Source organism: Pygoscelis adeliae, unplaced genomic scaffold, assembly GCF_000699105.1.
Source record: "Pygoscelis adeliae isolate BGI_AS28 unplaced genomic scaffold, ASM69910v1 Scaffold187, whole genome shotgun sequence".
Taxonomy (NCBI): domain Eukaryota; kingdom Metazoa; phylum Chordata; class Aves; order Sphenisciformes; family Spheniscidae; genus Pygoscelis; species Pygoscelis adeliae.
In genome coordinates, this window is record NW_008825103.1 from 391,325 (window position 1) to 412,482 (window position 21,158).

The 21,158-nt window shown below is 46.1% G+C and overlaps 1 protein-coding gene across 1 annotated transcript in view; it reads right to left on the minus strand.

The window, feature by feature from the left end:
* Positions 1–5,284: 5,284 nt before the first annotated feature.
* Positions 5,285–21,158, minus strand: part of GFPT1 (glutamine--fructose-6-phosphate transaminase 1) — a 39,836-nt gene continuing 23,962 nt past the window's right edge. The window contains exons 15-19 of the mRNA XM_009327213.1: positions 19,710–19,824; positions 19,271–19,398; positions 18,351–18,518; positions 17,861–18,022; positions 5,285–6,056 (exon numbers count right to left, since the gene is read on the minus strand). Of these exons, the coding sequence (XP_009325488.1) occupies positions 6,027–6,056; positions 17,861–18,022; positions 18,351–18,518; positions 19,271–19,398; positions 19,710–19,824 (603 nt within the window). The 3' untranslated portion in view covers positions 5,285–6,026. The remainder of the gene's footprint in view (positions 6,057–17,860; positions 18,023–18,350; positions 18,519–19,270; positions 19,399–19,709; positions 19,825–21,158) is intronic.

Below are 21,158 nucleotides of genomic sequence, written 5' to 3' on the forward strand. Positions count from 1 at the left end.
ATTTGAGAGGTTGGTACGGTAGGATTTGGGCCAAGACAAGTGCTTCAGGATTTAGGCCTCGATCTATAGGATGCCTTAGAAGGGAATCTGGCTCCCCTTTGGAAAATTACTTTTGATTTTTCTCTCGGCAAGAGCTTCCCTTTGTCTCCAGATATATTGATCTCATGCCTGTTCCAGCTGTGACTCCATAGCCATGCTTAGAGCCTTCCAAGCCTGGCCTTCAATAACAAACTTCCTCATAAAACAGAAGGGCCTCATGTGTCATATATACCGGAGAGCTGAGAGAAGCACTCGCGTGAATGCCAAAGAAATGCCACGTGCGCTTTGTGCCGTCCATAATTTACAAAGGAGCTGCTGCAAGCAGGTTGTAAGCAGCAAGAGAGCAGTTTTGTGCCTAGTGTTTCTCTCCTGTTCTTGCAGCGATGGGCGGCTGTTGACCTCCGGAGTGAGAGGGTTTTCTCTGTGCTGTTTAGACAGTCAAAAAGCACCAGGGAAATACAGAGGGGCTCCACCCAGCCTGCGCTGGGGCCTGTCCCTGGCTCACCCTGTTGGGAGATGTATTTGCAGATCCCTCCTATGCATCGCGCTGCAGCAGAATACAGTACCATCACACGTATGCTCCTGTAGCCTATGGTCTTAGGGCTAAGTACGCCTCAGTGGCTGGGTGGCATAAATCAGAGGGGTCCTGCGTCATTGTCTGTGCCTTTTTCTAGCACAGGTTTTCCTGTTTGCTTAATTTGTGCATCCCTGTCTCTAGAATGGGCAGAGTTACACGACTCCTGACTGTGGAGGTAATTTGTCCCATGCTGACGCAGGTGGCTGCATTGCAGTGAGCTGAAGAAGAGAAAGGGCTTGTGTCTGGAGAAGGCTGCCAATGCTGTAAGTGCTGGGGCATCCTGCCCCTCACTGGTCTGCAGGGAGTTTTGCCTGAATAAGGACTGTAAGATTTGGCCTTTGCTTTATACCTCTTCAAAATGATTTCTTACTGAAACAATTTGGCTGAAACAGACACCAGCTGAGGCCAAGTGCTGGACCACCCAGGCCACTGGCCTAATCCACTGTGGCACATTTTTACATTCCCACAACATAAAATTAAATAAATAAGAAACAGACCAGAATGTGAGAAACAAAAAAGAAGGCACGAACCGCTGGAAACCCGCCAGAGAATCCATTGATTCAGTAGGATAAACGCAGATCTTAATCGGAACAGTAGGTAGGGAGCCCACCAGCTTATGGGATCTTTTAATACTTCGGTGTTAGCAGGCAAAGGTCATGAGAACATAATAATGTAGATTTAGAGAAAGAACCGTACCGTTGCGAACACTGGCAACTCAGAGCACCAGCAGCAGAACAACTCTGAAAGCCGGGGGGGGGAAACAGTTTAAAGAAATCGCCGCCTAGGATTGCCAAGGAGGAAGCAAAACTTCCCTTCACTCCAAAGGTTGGTGGTGAGCTGGGGCCGCGCTCCCAGAGCAGAGCACGTGTGGGAGATGGGACGGCGATTCTGCGGGGGACGAGGGCACAACGCAGAGCTGCAAAACCCTCTGGCGGCAACCACTGACATTTTGCAGGGTAGAGCTGTCTGCACAGAGGCAGGATTTTTTCTTGGAGATCTTCTTTTCTTGTCTGTGTTTACTGCAGTATTTAGTGGTGAGGGGAATGCTGATGAAAAGCCGAAGGGAAATGTTTTCATTTCCCTAAAAGTAATTCAGATTTGGGCTTTAACAAGTGAGCTTTATTTGTTTTATTTGTTTAAAAACTACAACAGCAAATTATTTATCTGAAAAAGAATATTTACTGAAAACTGTGGTTTGGCCAAAAATGAAAAATAAACCTTTTTTTTTTTCCTCTTTTTTTTTCTTTTTTCTTCTTTTTACTAGAGGCCTTTTTAAGGTTGAATGTATTTTTTAAACTGACAAATGTTACTGTAGGCTCTAATGCACATGTCTAAAACATGTCAGACTTGGCAGAGCCAAGTAACTTTCATACAGCCTTATGGATCCCTTCTCTAGAAGACTCATCTGATGGGTGCTCATGGCTGGAAGCTGTAGGATAGTTTCTCTGAGTGGTTCCCCCTACCAATTAGGCCAGTGACAACTGGGGGCAACTGTATGTCATGCAATGGTGCACTCCTCCTGCAATGGAGACGGGAACTTCGCTGCCACCATGAGTGGTCCTGGTCCTTGGTTCATCCCTGCCTGCAAATAAAATCAGTTCAGGAGCTAAGTAAGTTTAGTGCAATCCTTCCTCTTTTAAATAATTCGGAGCTAAAACAAACACAGAATTGTTTTTAAGTTCATTTGGATTGTTTTAATCATAGGTAGTATGTTCGTGTGCAGAAGACCTTGCCTGTAAGGGGAAGGCTATAGTGAATTATGTGAGGATGTTCCTTTCCTGCGCTCCCCGCCTTGTTCAGAGGAACATGCATATGCCTGCAGAAATGCGATGTGGATTCAAGTAATGCCAACTCCTTCCGGGCTTGCAGCTCAGCTGAGCTTGCACAGACCTCGGTGAGAGAGGGATTTCACCACCATCAGGAGAGGAGTCTGTGGCAATGGGGGATGGGGCGCCCCGGCTCCCAGCAGGTACCTGCCCCTGTGGCAATAAAGTCCTGCCCCAGGCTGCTGTAGGAGGAGGACAGAAACTGTGCACCAGAGAGCAGTAAACAGGTCGTGTCCTTCACACTTGATATGCCACTCCCATTTAATCCTCTTCCCTCCTCTTCCCATGTATTTCCTGTCCAAAAATTCCTGACTTCTTTTTTCCTCCCTTTCTGCTGTAGTTGGAATATAATTTAATCAAAGCTAACTCCACTGGGGAGACAGTTAGGCAGGACTCATTTGCAATGGTGATGTGCATCTGTCTCTTTGCAGCCAGCTCAGTGATAAATCACTTCACTGGAAGCTCAGGATGTTGGTTTGGATTTGGTTTTTTTTTCCCTCCACGTCCCTTTCTGTAGAAGAAAAGACGTGAAAGAGATGAGCTGCGCTGAAAGCCGTTTCCACACTTAGGATAGGGTTTGCAGCTGTGGGTGGGATACTCTGTGTGCTGGCAAGTTGAAAACGCTGCAGTTTGCTAATGCATAAATACTGCAGGATTTCACAGTTGCTGCCCATGCTCCAGGGAAGACAGGAACATACTGAGGCTGTTGGAGGAGTTTAGCGGATCTTTAGGCCATGAAAGAGCGGGGGTGTTGTCTCAAGTAGCAATTTCTTGCACAGCTGCACAGGTTTGCAGTAGGAGTGGATCTGCTGGTTATGCTGTTCAGCGGCAGACAAACTGGAGCAGGAAGGATTCAAGCAGCCTTCGGACACGCTTCTGCACTGTTGGTGCTTCAGTTTTGTGGGGAAGCATCATGGTTTTTCCAGCTTTGCTTTGTCAGTCTAATTTAGGCTGGTACAGTCTGGAAACGTTTTTGCTCTATATTAATTTTTTTAAATGCATTTCAATCAGAGGAGCAGATTTGTGCTAGGTTCAGCCCGTGGTGTTTGTGAGTGAGTGTCTTGTGCAACGGTGACTGATGCAAGTACGGAGAGTGCAGTTCAGCTTGTTTATTTAGGCCTGTGTGCAAGGCTTTTGAAAACAGTGCAAGGAGGAGAGGACAAATTTACTTTTGCATACATGCAACTGTCCTTTATCATCCTGAAATATGGTTCTGGCAAACAGCAGCCACACTCTTGTTCAGATGGCAGGAAAAGTGAGGATATTCCAGGGCTGACGTGGAACAGTGCCCGAGCAGGAGTGTACTGTCCTGGTTTAGGAGTAAACATTTGATTCGAGGGTGGGATTAGGTGGCATGGTGACCCCAGGCTTGGAGGCATGAGATCTCTTCCAGTCCTGCATCCCCCCCTGCACAGCCTGATCCAAAGCTTGCTGAAGCAATTGGGGAGATTTCCTGCAGTGTCTTACATCAGACCCTAAGCATCTGTGCTGCCGCTGGGTGCCTGTATGAATGAGTGTTATGAGTCAGGCAGAAAACTCATCCACTGTCTTCAGCAGATTTACGTCTGCAATGCTGCTGCAATTAATATATCCTCCTGTTTGCAATAGGCTGCCCTCTGCTACAGAATGAGCTTTGTCTGCATGTCTTTTAATTTTATCATGTGCCCTTGATCCGGAGGCACAACTGCCTGTGCAGCTTCCTAGCCCAGGCCAGCCAAAATGGTCTGGGTTAGCTTAAACATTACAAGCAGTATTTTGGGGTATTCATTTGTTGTCTTTTAGATTTATTTTTTTTTCCACCTTCTAGGTCATATTGATTGAATTGGGATAAGGACTGATTTATAACTTAAACGGCCCACGTGCCAGGGGCTTTCTATACTCTCCAGAGCACTGGTGTTGCTAGACTTTACACAGCTGAGCATGCTGGGGGACTGGCAGGCAGGCTGTGCACTCTGTGCTTTGGTGCCCCGAGGAAAATGGGGACCCTGGTAAACCTGCTGACAACGGATTGCAGGCACTCTGGGGGTGGTGGCAGGTCCTGTGTAGGTCTGTGAACAGCCTTGGGCACAACTGTGCCACCCACCTGTCTCTCATGGCATTATCACAGGTCTGTTAAAGCTTTGGTGCCTAAAGGTGTGTGACTGAGCATCTTGGGTTGAGTTTAAAAACGGAAAAGCTTGATCTTTCACTCCAAAAAGCTGCGAGCAGAGGGAGGCAAATGAAGGCTCCCAAACTTACTGCCTTCAAAATCTTGTATAACCCAGCCTCAACTATTGCCTTGTGTCACACCAATGCCTCTTTCACTTCCTCACTGAGATCTGTGTTATCAAAGCTCAAAGCACTTTGCAAAAGAGTATCAGTCCTGAATGACACCCATGTGAACACTGCATGTGCAAAATGCTGGTAGTTGTCACAGTCTGGGTGAATCCTGGTTGTTTCTGGGGTAATAATTGCCAGATAGTGATGATCTCTGACCTGTGACCAGGGACCAAGTGGGATCCGGGGTTTTTCTGGCTGGCTTGGTGCTTGATACCTTCAGGAATTCATAACCCGCTGGATTTATAGCAGTGGGAGCTTTATGCCTCTGCAAGTCGGACTCCTCACCTCTCCCTAGCTGTGTCCTCAGCCTGTCTGTGACGATGGTCACTGTAAGCAATGTTCCCCACCGGGCCGAGAGGCGTTTCTTGACATCCCAGCCCCACAGTGTTAACACCAAGCCGCCACTCCTCTGCGTCTCATACTGTTTTTATAGTTTTCTAATCTAATCATATGGAAGGTGGTGGTTTTTCTCCACTCCCAGGAGCTTGCCATAGACATTTCAGCAGGTTTGGGGTTTTTGGGGGGTTTTTTTGGCTAGCTGTTCTTGTCTGTGTGGGACTGGTGTGTTAAACATACGAAGCGAGATGTATGGGCCAGGGCTGTCCAGCCAGGCTCTTGTGACAAAACCATCACAAGGACTAAAGGTCCAACCTCCGCGTGCTGTCTATATAAGATACATCCTCACTACACTAGCATGCAGGCTAGAAATTCAAGTCGAAGCAACGCTGACTTAAGCCATCAAACTGTCATTGAACAGGGGAAGAAGGGGGAGCAGGGGGCAGTCATGAACTTGGCTTTGTTTCTTGGGCTGCAGAAGCCAAGAAGGGAAGAAACCATCCAAGAAAAGGCAAACTGGCATCTCCAAAACAGAATGCTCTGCTTTTGGCATTTGCTTTAAAAATCAAGACATCTTTGGAGACTTTTGTTATTTAAAACCTAAAAACAAGGCAAAAACTGCAGTGCAAAATGCAACCAGCAAGTAATCTATGACTGTCTGTCAGTTATCTAGGGGGTTTTTCTATGCCTTAACTCAGTGCAAAACACTCAAATCTGGGGCTGCCAGCCTGTGCTGCGCAGAGCAGACAGGATCTGGCTGATGCTCGTTGCTGCCACGGAGGACGCTTGGGTGTGGGCAGAGAAGGTGGCAGCCCAGGGATGTCGTTTTGGCTGCCTGCAGCTCACCCCTCTCGCTCCTTCTCCTTGAGGCTCTCGGTCAGCTGCACGGGAGGCGAGTTGCTCACACAGTGGCGAAGCAGTGGTGGCGTTCAGTCTCTGGAGGCGGCAATGCGGTCCACCTGCAAAAAGGACAGGCAGCCGTGAAAAGAAAAGCCCTTTGAGCAGGGAGGTGCGGCTGTGCTTCGACACCAGCTGCAGTAAGGAGTGCCAATCCGGCACCCAGAAATGGGGGCACCGCTGCGGACGGACAGTGGTTCAGCCCCATCAGCTGCAGAAAAAGTAGCGTGGGGTTTGAAAAACCCCAGAGATAAGGGTATCTGCTTTCTGCAGTGTTAATTCTGGGCTTAAACAAAGGAGGACTTTGTGTGTGCAGGATAACAATCCAGACTTGATGGGATTACTCACTGTAACTGAGATACTACAGGACAAACAGGAAAAACTTGACATGATGGGAGGGGGTTAATCCTTGCTCTCAGGGGACATGTGATGTAGCGTAGCTCTGCTTCTCTTTCTTGCCTATCTGTTAATGACTATGGAGGCTAATGCTACTTCCTCTGCACCCTTGGGACTGTGGTGGGAGTTTGCAAATAGCTGTGCAGCCCTAGGGGGGGAGTCAGGTGTTTGTGAATCAGAGATTGTATTTTTGGGACACTGAAATATGGTTACTGTCAAAACATCCTGGGCAGGCTGGAAATTGGGTCGTTTGCTGCAAGTCCAGCACTGAAACAGGTCTGGTATGGGCTGCTGTTTCTCTGTGAAACAACCTTGCACTGGGCCTCTGGTAAAGCTGTGGCTCTGGAGAGACCAAGAGTCTGGGGCATGAACTCCCAAACTCATTTGAGGGAAGGCAGGTACCGACAGTGTAATCGGCACTGTCAGCTACAGGCTCTGTGCCAGGTTGGGTCCTGCTTTGAAACTGCCTGTGGGTCACGCAGGATCCCTCGCTTTGGGCTTTTCTACCTGTTTCCATTCTGGGAAGCAGCATCCACGCAGGCTACATGGTCTTAGGAGCAGCTGTAGTTCTTCCTCTATTTTTTCCAGTCATAGAATAATGGCAGGTATTTCCCTTTGGAACAGGACTTTATATAGTGCTTTCCATAGTCACTGAAACAAGCAGAAAATGCCAAAGACTGCAGCATTCACAGGCTGGTGAGTCCTTGTCCCAGCTGAATGTTTCCCTGCTTGTTCCTACTGATGAGAAAAGTGTTTCTTAGCTGATATTTCCATGGTGTTAAAGCCCAGGTCTTGCTGCAGTTCTCTTTTTTTCCTATGCTAGTAGCAACCACCCACACCTACTCAAGAACAGTTTTTCTCAGAGCTGTGACCAGTGTACGTTCAGTTATCCACAACCCCCTGGCTGCTGGCCTGCTACAAACTAGCTGGTTGCATCCAGCTGGTGCATTAAATTGAAGACAGCTACAAGTAAATTACTTGCTTTATTGCTTTTCCATGTAGGCATTGGCCACGATGCCACTTGGACACGTGGTAACCCAAACAGTAGGGGTAAAGTGATGAGATAAAGAACACTTCTTAGAGAGATGTGACAGATTTTAAGCTGCAACAGGTTTAGGAGCAGATTTGAGCTCTCGCTTTGTCTCGCCTGCTCACCAGGAGCCGTGCCTTCCTTTCAGTGACACCTTACGCTGCACAAAGTGGCATTTAGTGACTGAACAATAACCTTCAAATCTAGACTAGGAAAGGAAAGGACAGATGTCCTTTTCTGGATCCAGCAGTGCCTGGAGGAGAGATGATTGCCTCCAGGCCTCTGCCTCCTTCCCCTTTCAGGAGGTAACTGTCCTGCGGCTTCACCAAGGTGAGACCCAGCCTGCAGGCACTCCTTGAACCCATTCCTGCCCCCTCTCAGCTAGGCTGGCAAAGCCCAGGATGAAGCTTGGGACCATGACAAGCCCTCGTTCCTGGCCGGCAGCACCTGGAGGGGGATAAGGGCAAATGGCTTCAGTCCCTGCTGATCCCTACCCCAACTCTTGTGTCCATACAGCCCCACAGCAAAAATTCCTTCCTAAGCCCAGCTGCTCCGCCTGCAAGCAGGTGCCTTTCTGGGTTAGCTCATGTCGGCCTCAAGACCCTCTTGCCCCCTGCCTTACTTGGATGTGGTCCTGCAGGGACAGTCCTCGAGGCAATTAATTCATCCTACATTTTAAGCCCTGTCGTGAGCCCTTCCTGAAGGCTGTCTGCCAGTTTTGCCAAGGGAGATGACGTGGCTGTTCTGTAGGCTCAAGTCTGACCTATGGAGAGGAGGGGGAAAAGGACTGCCATTGTCCTTTAGCAACACGATCAGCGAGGGGTGTAATACACATTCACTGGGTCACAGAAACCTGTGACTCCTCGTGGTGTGGTTCAGTGGGAGTTTTTCCTGTGTGCGTAATTCTCAGCTTTGTGCAACTCTGAAATCCTCCCTAAATTCCACCTGGCGATGGCTGTCAGCACAGGCTTGATGTTATGTTACCAGGGAGGTCACCCTCTGAACATGAATGTCCTGTCTTGGCGTGGGGCATGCGTGTCTTGAGTTTTCCCCAGGGGACCAGTTGGGGCTGTTTGGATAGAAGAGAATTTTAATTTTCAGCAGTGTTTCTGGCTGGGCTTGAAAAAGCAGGTCTTTCTGAGGATAGGAGATGCTGCAAAAAATGCAAGAAGGAATGTCAGTCCCCGCCACATTTACAGCAGAGTGGTCCAGCCGGTGACCACAGGGGCCGTTCTGTCTGTTGGTAGTGCTCTTGCACTGGTTTCGTGGTGGGGCTGCAAGTGCTGGAGAGGAGGTTTTGTAGCTCAAGCTGGGTTTTCCCAGGGCGGGTGTGCCAACAGCATATGCTGATAGCCCTGAAGAGTGGCTTTGGTTGTGAAGCCAACTTCCAGGCACATCTGCGGGGTTTGCCAATGCGACGTGAGTCATCCTGTGCAGGCAGGCAGTGTCTTGCCCGGTATTGGGTGCTAGAAAGCACCCGCTTGTGAGCTTGAGGAAGGCTTGTTTAAGTGGCAACTGGCATCAGAAGGGAGGAGAGGCGGCGACTCCTGCCTAGCAATGACTCACTGGTGCATGTGGTGCCACCGAAGTGGAGAGGCTGCTGGAGCGTGCCATCCTCCACAGTACTCTTGTGTCCCATGCCCTGCTCCGCTGGGGATGCAGAGATCTGTCGAGGCAGAGCTGCCAGCCTGCTCCAGCTGGGAGGCTCCCACGCGTCCCCTGCCCCTGGACACGTGCTTTCATCTAGTGTAGGTTAATTCTGGGCAGAGATTGAAACAAGAGGAGCAGGGAGGTTTTAGCTGCATCCCATGCAGGTTTGCTGATTGTTCCCCTTAGCAGGAGCTGCAGCGTTACTTTGGTACAGCCGAGGTGAGGGGTTTGCCTGTGCAGGGTAATTTTCTGCTTAATAAGGTCTTTGGGCGCCCTCCTACTGCTCAGAATAAGCTGGCCGGGCCTGCTGTGCTGCCATCCGTCCTGCACGTGGTCTTGAATGTATCTCCCGATGCACGGGAGCCCTTGGGAACCTAATTGGCTCTTAGCTCTGAGCTGTGGTGGTATTGCGAGCGTCTCCAGTTCGTCTGGGCTCACCGCCGCTTTTAGGATCCTGTGTTAAAGTAATGCTGCTGCTCGCTGTCCAGACACAAGGCTAGCAGCTTGTTTGTTTAAACTTGTTTCCATAGGAATTTGTAAGGACCATGGGAACATATTTTATTTGACCTAAACAATAAAGAATGAGACTGAAGAGGGGGGAAGGAGTCCCGTCACGTCTGATTTGTGGGACTGACTTTTCTCTTAGGCTAGGTAACCTCTTCAGCACTGAACGGACCATCTTGGCAAGTCAGCTTGCTTTTTTTTCTTCTCCTTTGTTTTTTTCAAATGCCTGCAATGTATTCCCATCAGCTGATAAATGCATGGACATCGGTCAGAAATAGCCTCTTTTTAAGCACAGGGGGCAGCTTTTGGTTCAGGCGTGCAGTAGTTCAGAAATCTGGTGATGCTCTCCTGTCTGATAAATGAAATGCATAAGGCTGTGCAGAGCGACGTGGGCTCCTGCGGTGCTGTTAGTCCTCTGACGGGAAGGTTGGGGTGGTCTCAGGGGCAGCGTGGGCAGAGATTGCACAGGGAGTTGTAGCAGAGATGGGAGATGCAAGCTGAGCTGTTGCAGCGTGTTGCTTATCGGACCTTCCAAGCTGTAGGAGCTGGAAACGTGGCGAGCCAGAAATAGATGTAATAGCAGCAAGGAGATGCTGGAAGAGCAGCCCAGCAAAGAGGGTGTGTGGGCAACGGGGAAGGCAGCTGCTCAACAGTGGAGCTGGCCAGGATGCTCCACTGAGATGAATTTCCACCCCCGTACAGCATTTTTTAATGTTTCCCAGGAAGTCCCATCAGCTGTCACTAAAGCTAAGGCCCTTAAATCCTCCTCGTTAATGCTCTGAATGCCAAGGGGTGCTGCTAGGGCGCTGCATGGTGATGCTGTGGGGCTCGCAAAACCATCAGGAGCTCAGGACCCACAAGCTCAACCGGTTGGGCTGTCCACTCAGTAACGGTGTGCTGCCCTAAATGCTTTGTGCTTTCTACTGCTGCTCTCTGTCCAAAGTAGGGGTAGTTCATTCACTTTGTGTATCTTCACACCATCGCGACGAGTGTGGCTGTTTGCTTTCTTAGGGGGAAAAAAATTAGAAAATAGCTTTTACCGCTTTCTGAGGTGGCGTAAGGGAAGGTCGCTTTTCTCAAACCAAGAAGTGCAGTCTATGACCACCAGCCCGCCCTGGGTAGCAGATCAGGCTAATGTGTAAGAATGGCCCCACTGCTATTCAGTGTTTCTGTGAAATAGCACCCTGTAACTGGGAGTCAATTTTACGGGCAAAACATCCCCTCCTAGTTCTGCCTATGTCCAGAAAAAATGTTGCTGCGTACCGTTTTCTTTCCAAACTTGTTCATGTCCAAAAGGGCTCTGGGGCAAAAATTCCCCATAGCATACCCTACGGACTGCTGCTTCCCCATCGAGCATCTTACAGTAACCTGAGAACTGGCTTTTTTTTGTGGGGGCAGGTGGCGTTTCTCTGATCCCAGGCGCTACATGGGTGTTTTCTGTGCAAGCAGTTACTGTCCAGGGCTACAGGTGTGCTCTGCGGTGGTGAAAAACAGTTTACCAGAGAGCAAGAGGAGAATAAGGTGTTGAACAAACACCATTCCCAGGGTCTTGGCTATGCAGAGTACTGCTGCAAGCAAGGGTGAGCGCTGCTGTAGAGCAGAAAAGGTAAATATAGGTAAGTTAAAGAAACTTGCATGAATGTGTATAGTCAGCAGCTTGAGGCTCAGCACTGAAGCTGTGCTGAAGGCCCACGCGGTGTGGAAGCGTGTGAAGGGTAAATGTCAGGAAGCAGGTTGCTCTAGAGGGGCCTAGGAGCGCTTTGGAGCAGGCAATCTATTATAATTTATTCAAACCAAATGCTTATGCCCTTCTGTAAATCTCACTTAGCTTCTGGGGAGCTTATTTATCTTCAAATGTCATATTGTATGAGACCAACTCTATGCGGGATTGAAGAGTTTCTGTGCAAAGGGCCTGCAGGTCCTTAACTTTCTTGCAACCAGAGCTCAGGACTGACTTGCTAAGGACCCTGGATGTGTCCCTTCGCATCTGCCTTCTCACTGCCATTTTTATTAGCTAACGTTACATGCGCTGTATAACGTGTGTGCTTAGATGGCCCAGATGGAGAAATGAGCAGATGAGAACCCTGGCAGTGTCTTGTAGCTGTTATGATACAGCTCCCTCGCTCTTCAGAGTATAGCACTTGGAACGTATTAAAGAAACGTGGGTGCCCTGTCCCCTACCCGATGTGACGGGAAATGCAGCCAGCCCTGTGACAGCAGCTGACGAGAATCTCAACTCTCTGCTTTGCGGTGTATAGCCTGAGAACGGGTGTCTGGTGCCAAATGGGAGACTGAGGGTGCTGCAGCCCTGGACTCACTTCGGGAAGATTCTGCGCAGCCAACTTCCCGTGCTGATTCGTTGCAATATTCCCTGCTCCTTTAGTGTCCTGAGCAGATGTGACCTACAGCTATGACAAAGAAAGCTTTGAGCTGTTTGACCCGGTTTTGCTTATGACTGTAATACGAGCTAGAACTGCTGTTCATGTTTGCAGATCTGAGCAAGCAAAAGTGGACCGTCTTGCTCCCGACATCTGCGTAGGCATCGACTTTTATTGTGATACTAAGGACATATGTGCATTGTTTCAAGGCAATAAGCCTTAAAAAGTAGCGTCGTGACCTTTTAATACTGGTACTTGTATAGGAAAGGTATTTCTGAGAAAAGCAAGTCCAAGCTGCTCACTTTATCTAGGAAAATAAATGATCGTGTTTGATATTCTTCCCGTGGAGAGGTGAAGGTCCCTGAAGAAATTAATCCATGAATGGCTCTGACTGGAGGAGGGGTGAAATTTCAGACAGTCTTTTGTCATTGGGGGTTTCGCCTGCAAAGTTATCCTGGCATTTTTTAGACATGAACAATCTCTAAGCCCCCAGCTGTTGTCTTACAAGAATGTGCACTTAATTGTACTATCTCAGCATCTGTGTCGTAGTCCTCCACTGCTGGGTTTGCAAAGCAGCCTGTCCGTGTATTACCCGAACAGGTTTCTTTCTTGGAAAAAGAAACTGCGAGTAATATTCCCTAAGCAGGGGCTGTGTATGGGCTGTGCTGACTGCAGTTTGGTCTCACCTGGTGACAGAAAAGTGGTAGTTAAATGAGAGTTAAGGTACAGAAGGCAATACCGACTGTTCTGCCTTGGGGGTGTTTTCTGGGCTTTCTTTTTGGTTAGTGGCAAACTCAGGGTTAGGAAAGGGCAGTTGAAATATATTCTATCATCTATCTCAGACATGGAAAAAAAAGCCTGGCCGGTTAGGGGAGAGGTGAGTTAAGCCCTGTGTTTTTCTGCTTTGTACATACTGCCCTTAACTTTCATAGGGATTACCTATTCTTAAATGGATTTAACTAAAGACCAGTAATTGCATTTGTTTAATGTAGGGCACTTGATTTTATTCAAAGGGTGAGATACAAAAAAGTAAGCAAAAAGACAAAACCCAAATTATAAAACACTACAGACAAAAGTAAGACATCTTCTGCGTACAGCACACAACAGGAAACAAGATACAGACTGGTCCCCACAAACCAAGCCAGCTGGATATGTACAAGCAGAGGCAAATAGATCTAGAAGGGAAGAAACGGTGGTATTTGCCACTTCAGATGTCTATTTACATAAACTGAATTGAAGGCAAAGAGTTGTCTTTCCTTTTATTCAAACCAAATACTTCTTTGTTTCTTCTTCTTCCTGTTTCTGATGTAGAGGAGGGACTCCGTGCTTTGAGGCAAGTTTGGTACATTCAGGTAGGATCTAAAATTAGCCACAGCTAAACACTGACGTGCTACTTCAAGCACCGAATTTCAGTCCCTCCCTCCATCCGACATGCTGCTGCCAGGCACCTGCTTGTGCCATCAAGGACTACCAGTGACAGCTAGAGAGGAGAAAAGCCCAATTTTGCACTAATGTGTCCGTCTTCCTTATGCCTTTAGATGTTTCAGCCTGCAGTTTAACCAGACCTAGTGTGTCTAGGCTAGCCTTAAGGCTCCTAACTGAGCATGACTACGCATCGTGTCATGTCCATGAACTCCCTCCCACTTGACTCAGAAATGGTCTGTGTGAAGCTTTCAGCTCTTTCAGTACAGAGGGGTTGAGACTTCACAAATACGGGTGTCGAGGCAGCCTTCTGGCTAGAAGGGCATCCCCGTCTTAGCGGTACATAATTACCTTCAAGTCAGTAAGACCACGCTAAAAAGGAGATGGCATTTGCCATGTCATTGGTGCACCTTACAAGGACACGGCTACCCAAATACTGGTTTGGGCTTTTTATAAGAATATGCACGCAGACAGTACTTACTCATCTGACAAATTCAGGAAAGAACTGTCTACAGCCTTTCTTCAATAGAGCTAGGAGGGAAAACCTTTCTGACGGAAGTATATTCCATGTACAGCTTAACTTCCTGGTGTGTGTGGAATAACCTTACTAGCGGTGTGGAATTTGTCTGAGATCTGTTAGGCAGAAACAACGTGCTGAGCCTGAAGTTCTCAGGTCTTTGGTAATTAGAAAACCCTAAGACCTGTGGGCATGTGCTTCCCCTTAAGCCTCTGTAGACATAAATGAGGAAAACAGTTACTTTAAATCAAAATAAATTCTGACAAAAGCACGCAGTAATAGGCAGCCGCTATTCCAAATGGGAAAGGCCTTTATCTGTATTTACCTGTGGCTCAATTTTAGTGACAGGGCTACTGAATTTTTAAACACCTCAATTAGGAAGGAGGGAATTTTACTGGCTCAGTAAGCAAAACATTCATTTTGGAGAGCAGAAGACTGACTGGCTGTTAATAAATATCACAAGACATTCTAAAAGTTTTCTAAGGAAAAGAGAAACATCATCTGTTCATCAAAATGCAACACATCTAGACAAAATGAGGTAACGAAAGCTAAGAAGAGTCCTTTATACATTCTCACTTCACACAGGCATGGCCATTAACGACGACGAGATGCTTAAGGGATTCCCTACCATGCTCATCAGAGAAATTCTTCATAGCAAGTGTGCTCCAGAGCATTCTTTGATATTAAGCATTACAACATCCGACAGCCTAGTTGCAAGTAGCGACTAAACCTCTGTTTTGGCAGGCAGAGTTTTATACGCTTCAGGCAGTCTGCTGGCAACTTGCGGAGTGCAGGGGGCGACTACTACCTCTACTTCTGACAATGAAGAATCTGTCATGGGTTTTAATGCCTTAAATTACAAAGAATAAGGATTTGTCTATCACAGCATAAAACCAAATAGCTCAGCACTATCTGTACAGTTACACCTGACATGAGAGTGTCAGACTTACATTTCTAACTTAGGCTCCTGTTCTTTGGTCCTCTTTGTATACAACTTTCATAAATATTTAACAGCCTGCATTATTGAACTTTTACTGAATAGCTACTTGTATTTTAACAGGGATGGCTACCATCCCATTGCTAGGAGACTCGGTAAGCTAGCGGACAATCATCTGTACAAGGCTAGATAAAAGCAATGCTTGCTGCTTTTCTTCTGAGTGGAATAGGAGAAAAAGATCTTAAAGTAATTCTCTTGCAGGGCTCTTTCACGTTAGATCCCATGCTAACGAGAAACAGGATCTGATCCTGCAAGTCCTTGTGCCGGGGGAGGAACCCTGCCTTGGTTCCAGCCCTCCGCGTGAAAGGTTTGCACAATTTCTCTTTAAGCAAGCTGAGTGGGAGGAAGAGGAAGAGGAACTGTCTTCAAATTGTTAGCACTGAACACGCATTGTTTTTTCCTTGAGGACAAGTATCATCTTCAAATGAAGCAGGGAAGTCTACTGGTCATGTTTAGGCAGAGGCACATAACTGTTATGAGTCAGTGCCTCATCAGTAAATGCTGTATAAATAAAATGCAATATTTACTACTTTGTTCTTAAACAGACACTGGCAGCACAACGTGTTCATAAATTAATAGTCTGAATATGATGTATTAATAAACATACATATATAGGTTTCGAGAAGCTGTTTCCAGGCACGCAGCATGTCATTCTCATAACAAAACTAAGCCTTGAGCTGATACTGAATTGAAGTTAAATAGTTACTGTGGTTTTATACGAAGCAGAATTGCTACAGTCTTTGGAAACACTTCGGTCTTGAGCAGTCGTCTTCCATTTTACGAGTTGGCCTCAATTACTGCTATTAGCAATAGTCTAGCATCCTGCGCAAGGAGAGCTGGGTTTTAAAGGGTAGTGGACAGCCCTCAGGCACTGCATTTGTTAAAGCAATTCTTCCAGGGAAGTGACCCGGAATATTCACCAGCTCTTGGCAAGCATTACTTTACGCCTTGTAGTGTGTTTTTCTTTTTATGGTGTGTGTGTGTAAAGCTAACTCAAAACCCATCAAGCTGGTAGGAAATTCACCTTTTTGCATTAGAAAATACATAGCTAACTGCCCATTAATGACTTTCAAAACTTAACACTGACTTTTTCAAGGCATATTTTCTGTGTAATTTCTGATTCTCTGCAAGCTTGTTATAAAACTATTACCAAGGTATACATTTCTGTTGTGTCTATCGAGCCTTTTTTATCCCCTCCAATTTTAAACCAGCTAAATTTGACACAAGTCACGTATGAACTGCTCCTAAATAAACCAGAGCCCATGCTCTTATTAAGGGACTTTGGCTAATGTAGTAAGCCTCAGAAAGGGAGCTTTAGTGCCGTCTCTCTGCTGGAGAGATACAAGGCAGAAACCATCTTCTGTGCGTTCAGATTAGTAAGTGACCTGCAGCAGGATAAAGCTGGTTCCTTAGGATGTGTTTACAGTGCCCAGTTCAGGGGGAAAAATCCTCAACACAGGAAGACTTCTACTTGTTTTTTAAAAAAAAAAACCCAACAGCAACAACAGAACACCAGCACAAACTGAGCGCTGTTCGTATTCCTCTCTTTTCCCCCACTTTGGTAAGCATCCGTGCTGAGTCAGACACTGCGTCCGTTTACACTCGGAGGCGTGAGTTCCACCGTCTTCATGGGCACAACTGCAGGTACATGCTGGTGTTACATAGTGCGTTGTGGCCCACCGAGGCTACGAGATTGTCACTTGCTAGGTATTTGGCATAGATAAAATCCTTCAGAAGCAACATTATTTTCTTAGCACATTTGCCACGTGCCTAAAATTTAGGAGGTTGTGACGGGTCAGTTGAGTTCCTTTTTGTACGTGAGGCAGAAATTGACCCCAAATGCTTGTTTAGAGTTTGGTTCACTGTTAAAATATCTGCACAAGCATGACCAGTAACAGCTCTTGTTCCAGTTGTATATTCTGGTATCCTGCTTCACTGCCTGAGAGCATGACAGGTAATTCATTCAATGGTTTCTCATCAACGATTGGAATGAGCCACACTGGCTAAGAAACAATGACGTTATCTTAAAGTAAAGTGGAGGGCCCCTTACCTAGAAGACTCAGTAATCTTTAAAGAAAACCATTTAACATCTTTCATGGAAGTCTATTGTTCAAAAAAACCCAAAGCTATTGACATAGCACGTGGAATCAATTTGACAATCACTAATGTAATGGAATTACGGTGACCTTATACACAAACAATGATTTACCAAAATAAGATTTACCTAGGGGACTTTAAAATCAAGTTATTTTGGTACCAAAAAAAGTCTTTCATTTAATTCCCCTTTGCCCCTATGATTCAGATGATCTTTCACTCTACAGTTACGGACTTGGCCAGATTTCTTGGAAAATCAACCTGCAGAGAGGGAGGAGAAAGAACATGCTTGTGAGTATTTACACACTTTCTTTGTTTGTGTATAACTTTGTAACGTGTGGAACATTTGTTCTGTGTTTAAATTGAAAACGATTGAACATATTTTCATGTTAATTTAGGATAATCGGTGCAGAAAAAGTCCATAAACCTCAATTGTTATGACTCCTCTGTCAAGAACTAAGGAGTTAGTCCCTTTAGTCTATGTTACAGTGCTCAAATGACAGAAGGTAGAGGCCAGTGTCTGTATTAAGATCAAATGCCTAACACAGACAGACTCTGCTTCTCAAACATCATTCTGTGGATTGTTACCTTCCTTTTACCTTCCCACCAGCCCTCCAGAAACTGTACGCTTGTACCAGAAAACAGACACATGTCCAAACTCAAACTGCACAAGACTCGGCCAAGTGTACTAGACTGCCTTCAAGTTTTGTTCACAAGAAGCTTCTGTAATTGCCAGGTCTACCGTTTAACCTGGTCCTTCCAGTAGCTCAAGCAATTATCCAGGCAACCCCCCCAGGCTTCCAGCATCGCCCAACGCATCTTTTCCAGATCTGCAGATAGCAAACACGAGTGCAGAAGGGAAGGAATGCTGTACTTACATCGTATCCTCTGAGAACCGCGAGATGGAAAGCCAGAAGCTGAAGGGGGATAACGCTCAGGATCCCCTGCAGACAGTCCACTGAATGGGGAACTTTGATTGTTCTTTTATTGTTCTTAATTGTCTCGATGTCTTCCTTATCACAAATCACGACAGGTCGCCCCTGCAACAGGGAAACGTTGAAGAAAAACAGGTCTGGAAGGTTCTTTTCTCACTTCTGTTCAGAGCGCCAGTGGCAAGAACTTTTTACTTAATTTAGAACAAAACAGCTTTGCATCCCATGGGCATCCCTGCAGCGTATTTTAAGGGGTAAACAAACCGCACTAGGCTTCTGCAATCTGCTGCAAAAATTGCACTTGAAATGCCCAGAGTATCTACTGAATTCACATTTTAGGCAGTGACACTAAAGCAAATAGTTTGGGTGTCCTGTAAACTGCTTCTACATTAAAAGCAACATTTCTGACGCACTGTAAACTTTTACAGGTACTTACTTGCCGTGCAATGACCTGCTGGAGAGCGTTCTGGCACTTGGCATATGTGTGGTCTCTCATGATGATCATGATAACGGGCATGAGTTTGTCCACCAGCGCGAGAGGGCCGTGCTTCAGCTCGCCTGCCAATATCCCTTCGGAGTGCATGTAGGTTATTTCTTTAATTTTCTAGATGGGGGAAAAAAAATAATTCACAAAGCTTTGGGCAAACTTTTAATTTTTTTTTTAAACCATCTCTGTGGCTTCTTCCACTTTCTTTGTAACTTTGTAAAAACGCATTCTGGCTCTCCTCAGAATCTATACATAGAGAAGCCAGCCTGAAAACCTAGATCAAAGTAACGCATCTGGGCTGAGCTGCTTGCAGGCCATCAACACTTACAGTTCTAACACCAAACCTCCCCACAGGCCTTATGATTTGCCATCAGCCAACGTATCTATCATCATAGTCTTGAACTGGGCAGGCAAATGCAAAGAGGACACGCTGGCATGTCAGTGGGTGACAGCACTTATAACAACAGGAATCTCCTCAAAGGTAGAAACTGCAACATACAGGTTTTAGAAAGTACATGCTCAGTTTTGGATGCTGAGCATTCCTGGAAATGCTGCCCCAACAGTTCAAAGAACTGCTTTTATTAGGGTGCCCAGTCTGTCACAGCAAAGCGTTCCCAGTGCGAATGCTGAAAAGGCACCCTTTTAACCCACTGTAGCCTGTGGCTGTTACGTGACTTGGGTATCTTTAAGTGGAAGTCTCAGCAGTGTTACGGGGAGTTTTAGCTATTTGACCCAGTACGTCAGCCAACACGCTGTAGCTGTTAGCTGCTTTTCAAACAACTTGTAGGAAACGTGTCATTTCCTGTGCTGAAATCTGAGGTCCATAGCTAAGTTTGTTTGAACCAGCTTTAAATAAAGAAATCTCTTACCAAAGCTCCCTCAAGACATGTAGCATAATGGTAACCACGTCCCATGATGAGAACAGACTTCTGATGGTATAGCTCTGTGGCCAGCTTCTGGATCTCATCATCCATACTCAGCACTTCTTTAATTAAGTCTAGAAGGAAGGAGAAGAATTCAAGTTGTATGTGCTTATGTGCCCGTGCCTCTCAAACTATACATAGTGTTTCTACTTCATACACACGGATAGCAGTAACTTGCATAAAAACTGGACTCAGTATTTTATTAGTCCAATTTAGTGGTCTGAAGACATTACAGAGAATGCGGTTGCAAAAGTTATTGCTAATAGCCACGTTGCACATACCTGATCCCCTCGGTCTTTCAAAAGCAAAGTTCAGGCACTGCTGAAGTTCGTCTGTGCTATTGAGTTTCACTTGGCAAGACGCAATAAATGCAGCAGTTTCCTACCTGGCAGTCCCTTTAGACCACGCATGATTTCCTTGCGCCTTTCCTGCATAGAAATTCTGTCATCGCACATCATCAGAGCAAACATCACCAAAGAGACAAACTGGCTGGTATAGGCCTAATAAGGGGGGAGGAGAGAGAGAGAGAACGAAAACACATCATTAAGACAGTAACCAAACGGTCGTCACCTACTATGTAAAATCCTTAGACTAGCTGTTGACTTTATTCTTAACATGGTACCAAACGGCAGCTTTCATTCCAATTAAGTAGCAAAGATGAACATGGAATTCACGGGGCAAATATTAATTTGAGCAAATCTCAAATGGAGGCAGGCAATGGCACGATCTCCTTATACTCCAAGAGATTAAGATACAACAAGCAAAATGGAGTATTTCTAAGATTCCCTGGTGACTATTAAATCCTATTTTGTGACCGTCCCTGTGTCCTTCTCTACTGCAAGTAAATGCTGAAAACACGGAAGACAGGCAGACCCATCGACTGGCGATGTGCAGTGGAAGCCCACCACTAACATCTGGCCATCGCAACAGGACAGCTAGCTGAAATTTTTTTGGACCGCATTCAAGGAACATAAAGGCAGCCGAAAAGGTAAGTGATTTCCCACCCTGCTTCTTTTAAGAACAGATTCTGAACTCTTCACCGTGGTAAGGCTCCGTATTTGTCTAAAAGAGCATAGTGACTGGTGTCACTGACTTTGGGGGAAAATCACCTGCACAGGCAAGGGAAATTAGCGCTCAAGTTACGGCAATTCTATTCGCAAAAACATTTCAGGCACGGTATCAAACAGCTATTGCAAAGCCTAGCCTCTGAAGCCCTCATAAGACAAATGTTATGAAATGGTCTATGGTGCCAGCCTGGGATTGAAGTTGCTTAGAAATAAGATTAAGGTTTGTCGTATTTCTGTCCCTTCCTAAACAATGATCAAACAAACTTTCATGTTGCTATATTGGAGATGATTTCAATAGCTCTGAAGGAATCTAGAAAAGCTTCAGTTACGCTGACTAGCAGAGTTTGATATGGAATGTGATCTACTTTGTTTTGGTGCGGTTGAAGGTTACAGAAGTAAATAGCACCAAACAGTCATGCTAACAACGCTTGGGTTGTTTATGGTATGTTCCCAAAATGAAGTTCTGGACAACCTTAGGGCAAGAGCTTTTCAAATTCATATTTCATATACGCGCAACTTTGGTAACTCCCCACATCACCAGAGAGAAAATGCCACTTTCAGTTATCTCCAGACTGTAATGTTGGCTATGTGAAAACAACCCAGGGACAAACAACTCGTTCAAGAGTTTCTTGTAAGAGACTCACGAATTTTCCATGATCAAATTCCCCAATGAACTATTAAACTCAAATGTGGTTTTTGGCTGAATTTATGTAACAGATTGACATCATCTCGCCTCTAAATATAACTAAATCAAAGCAGATTTCACC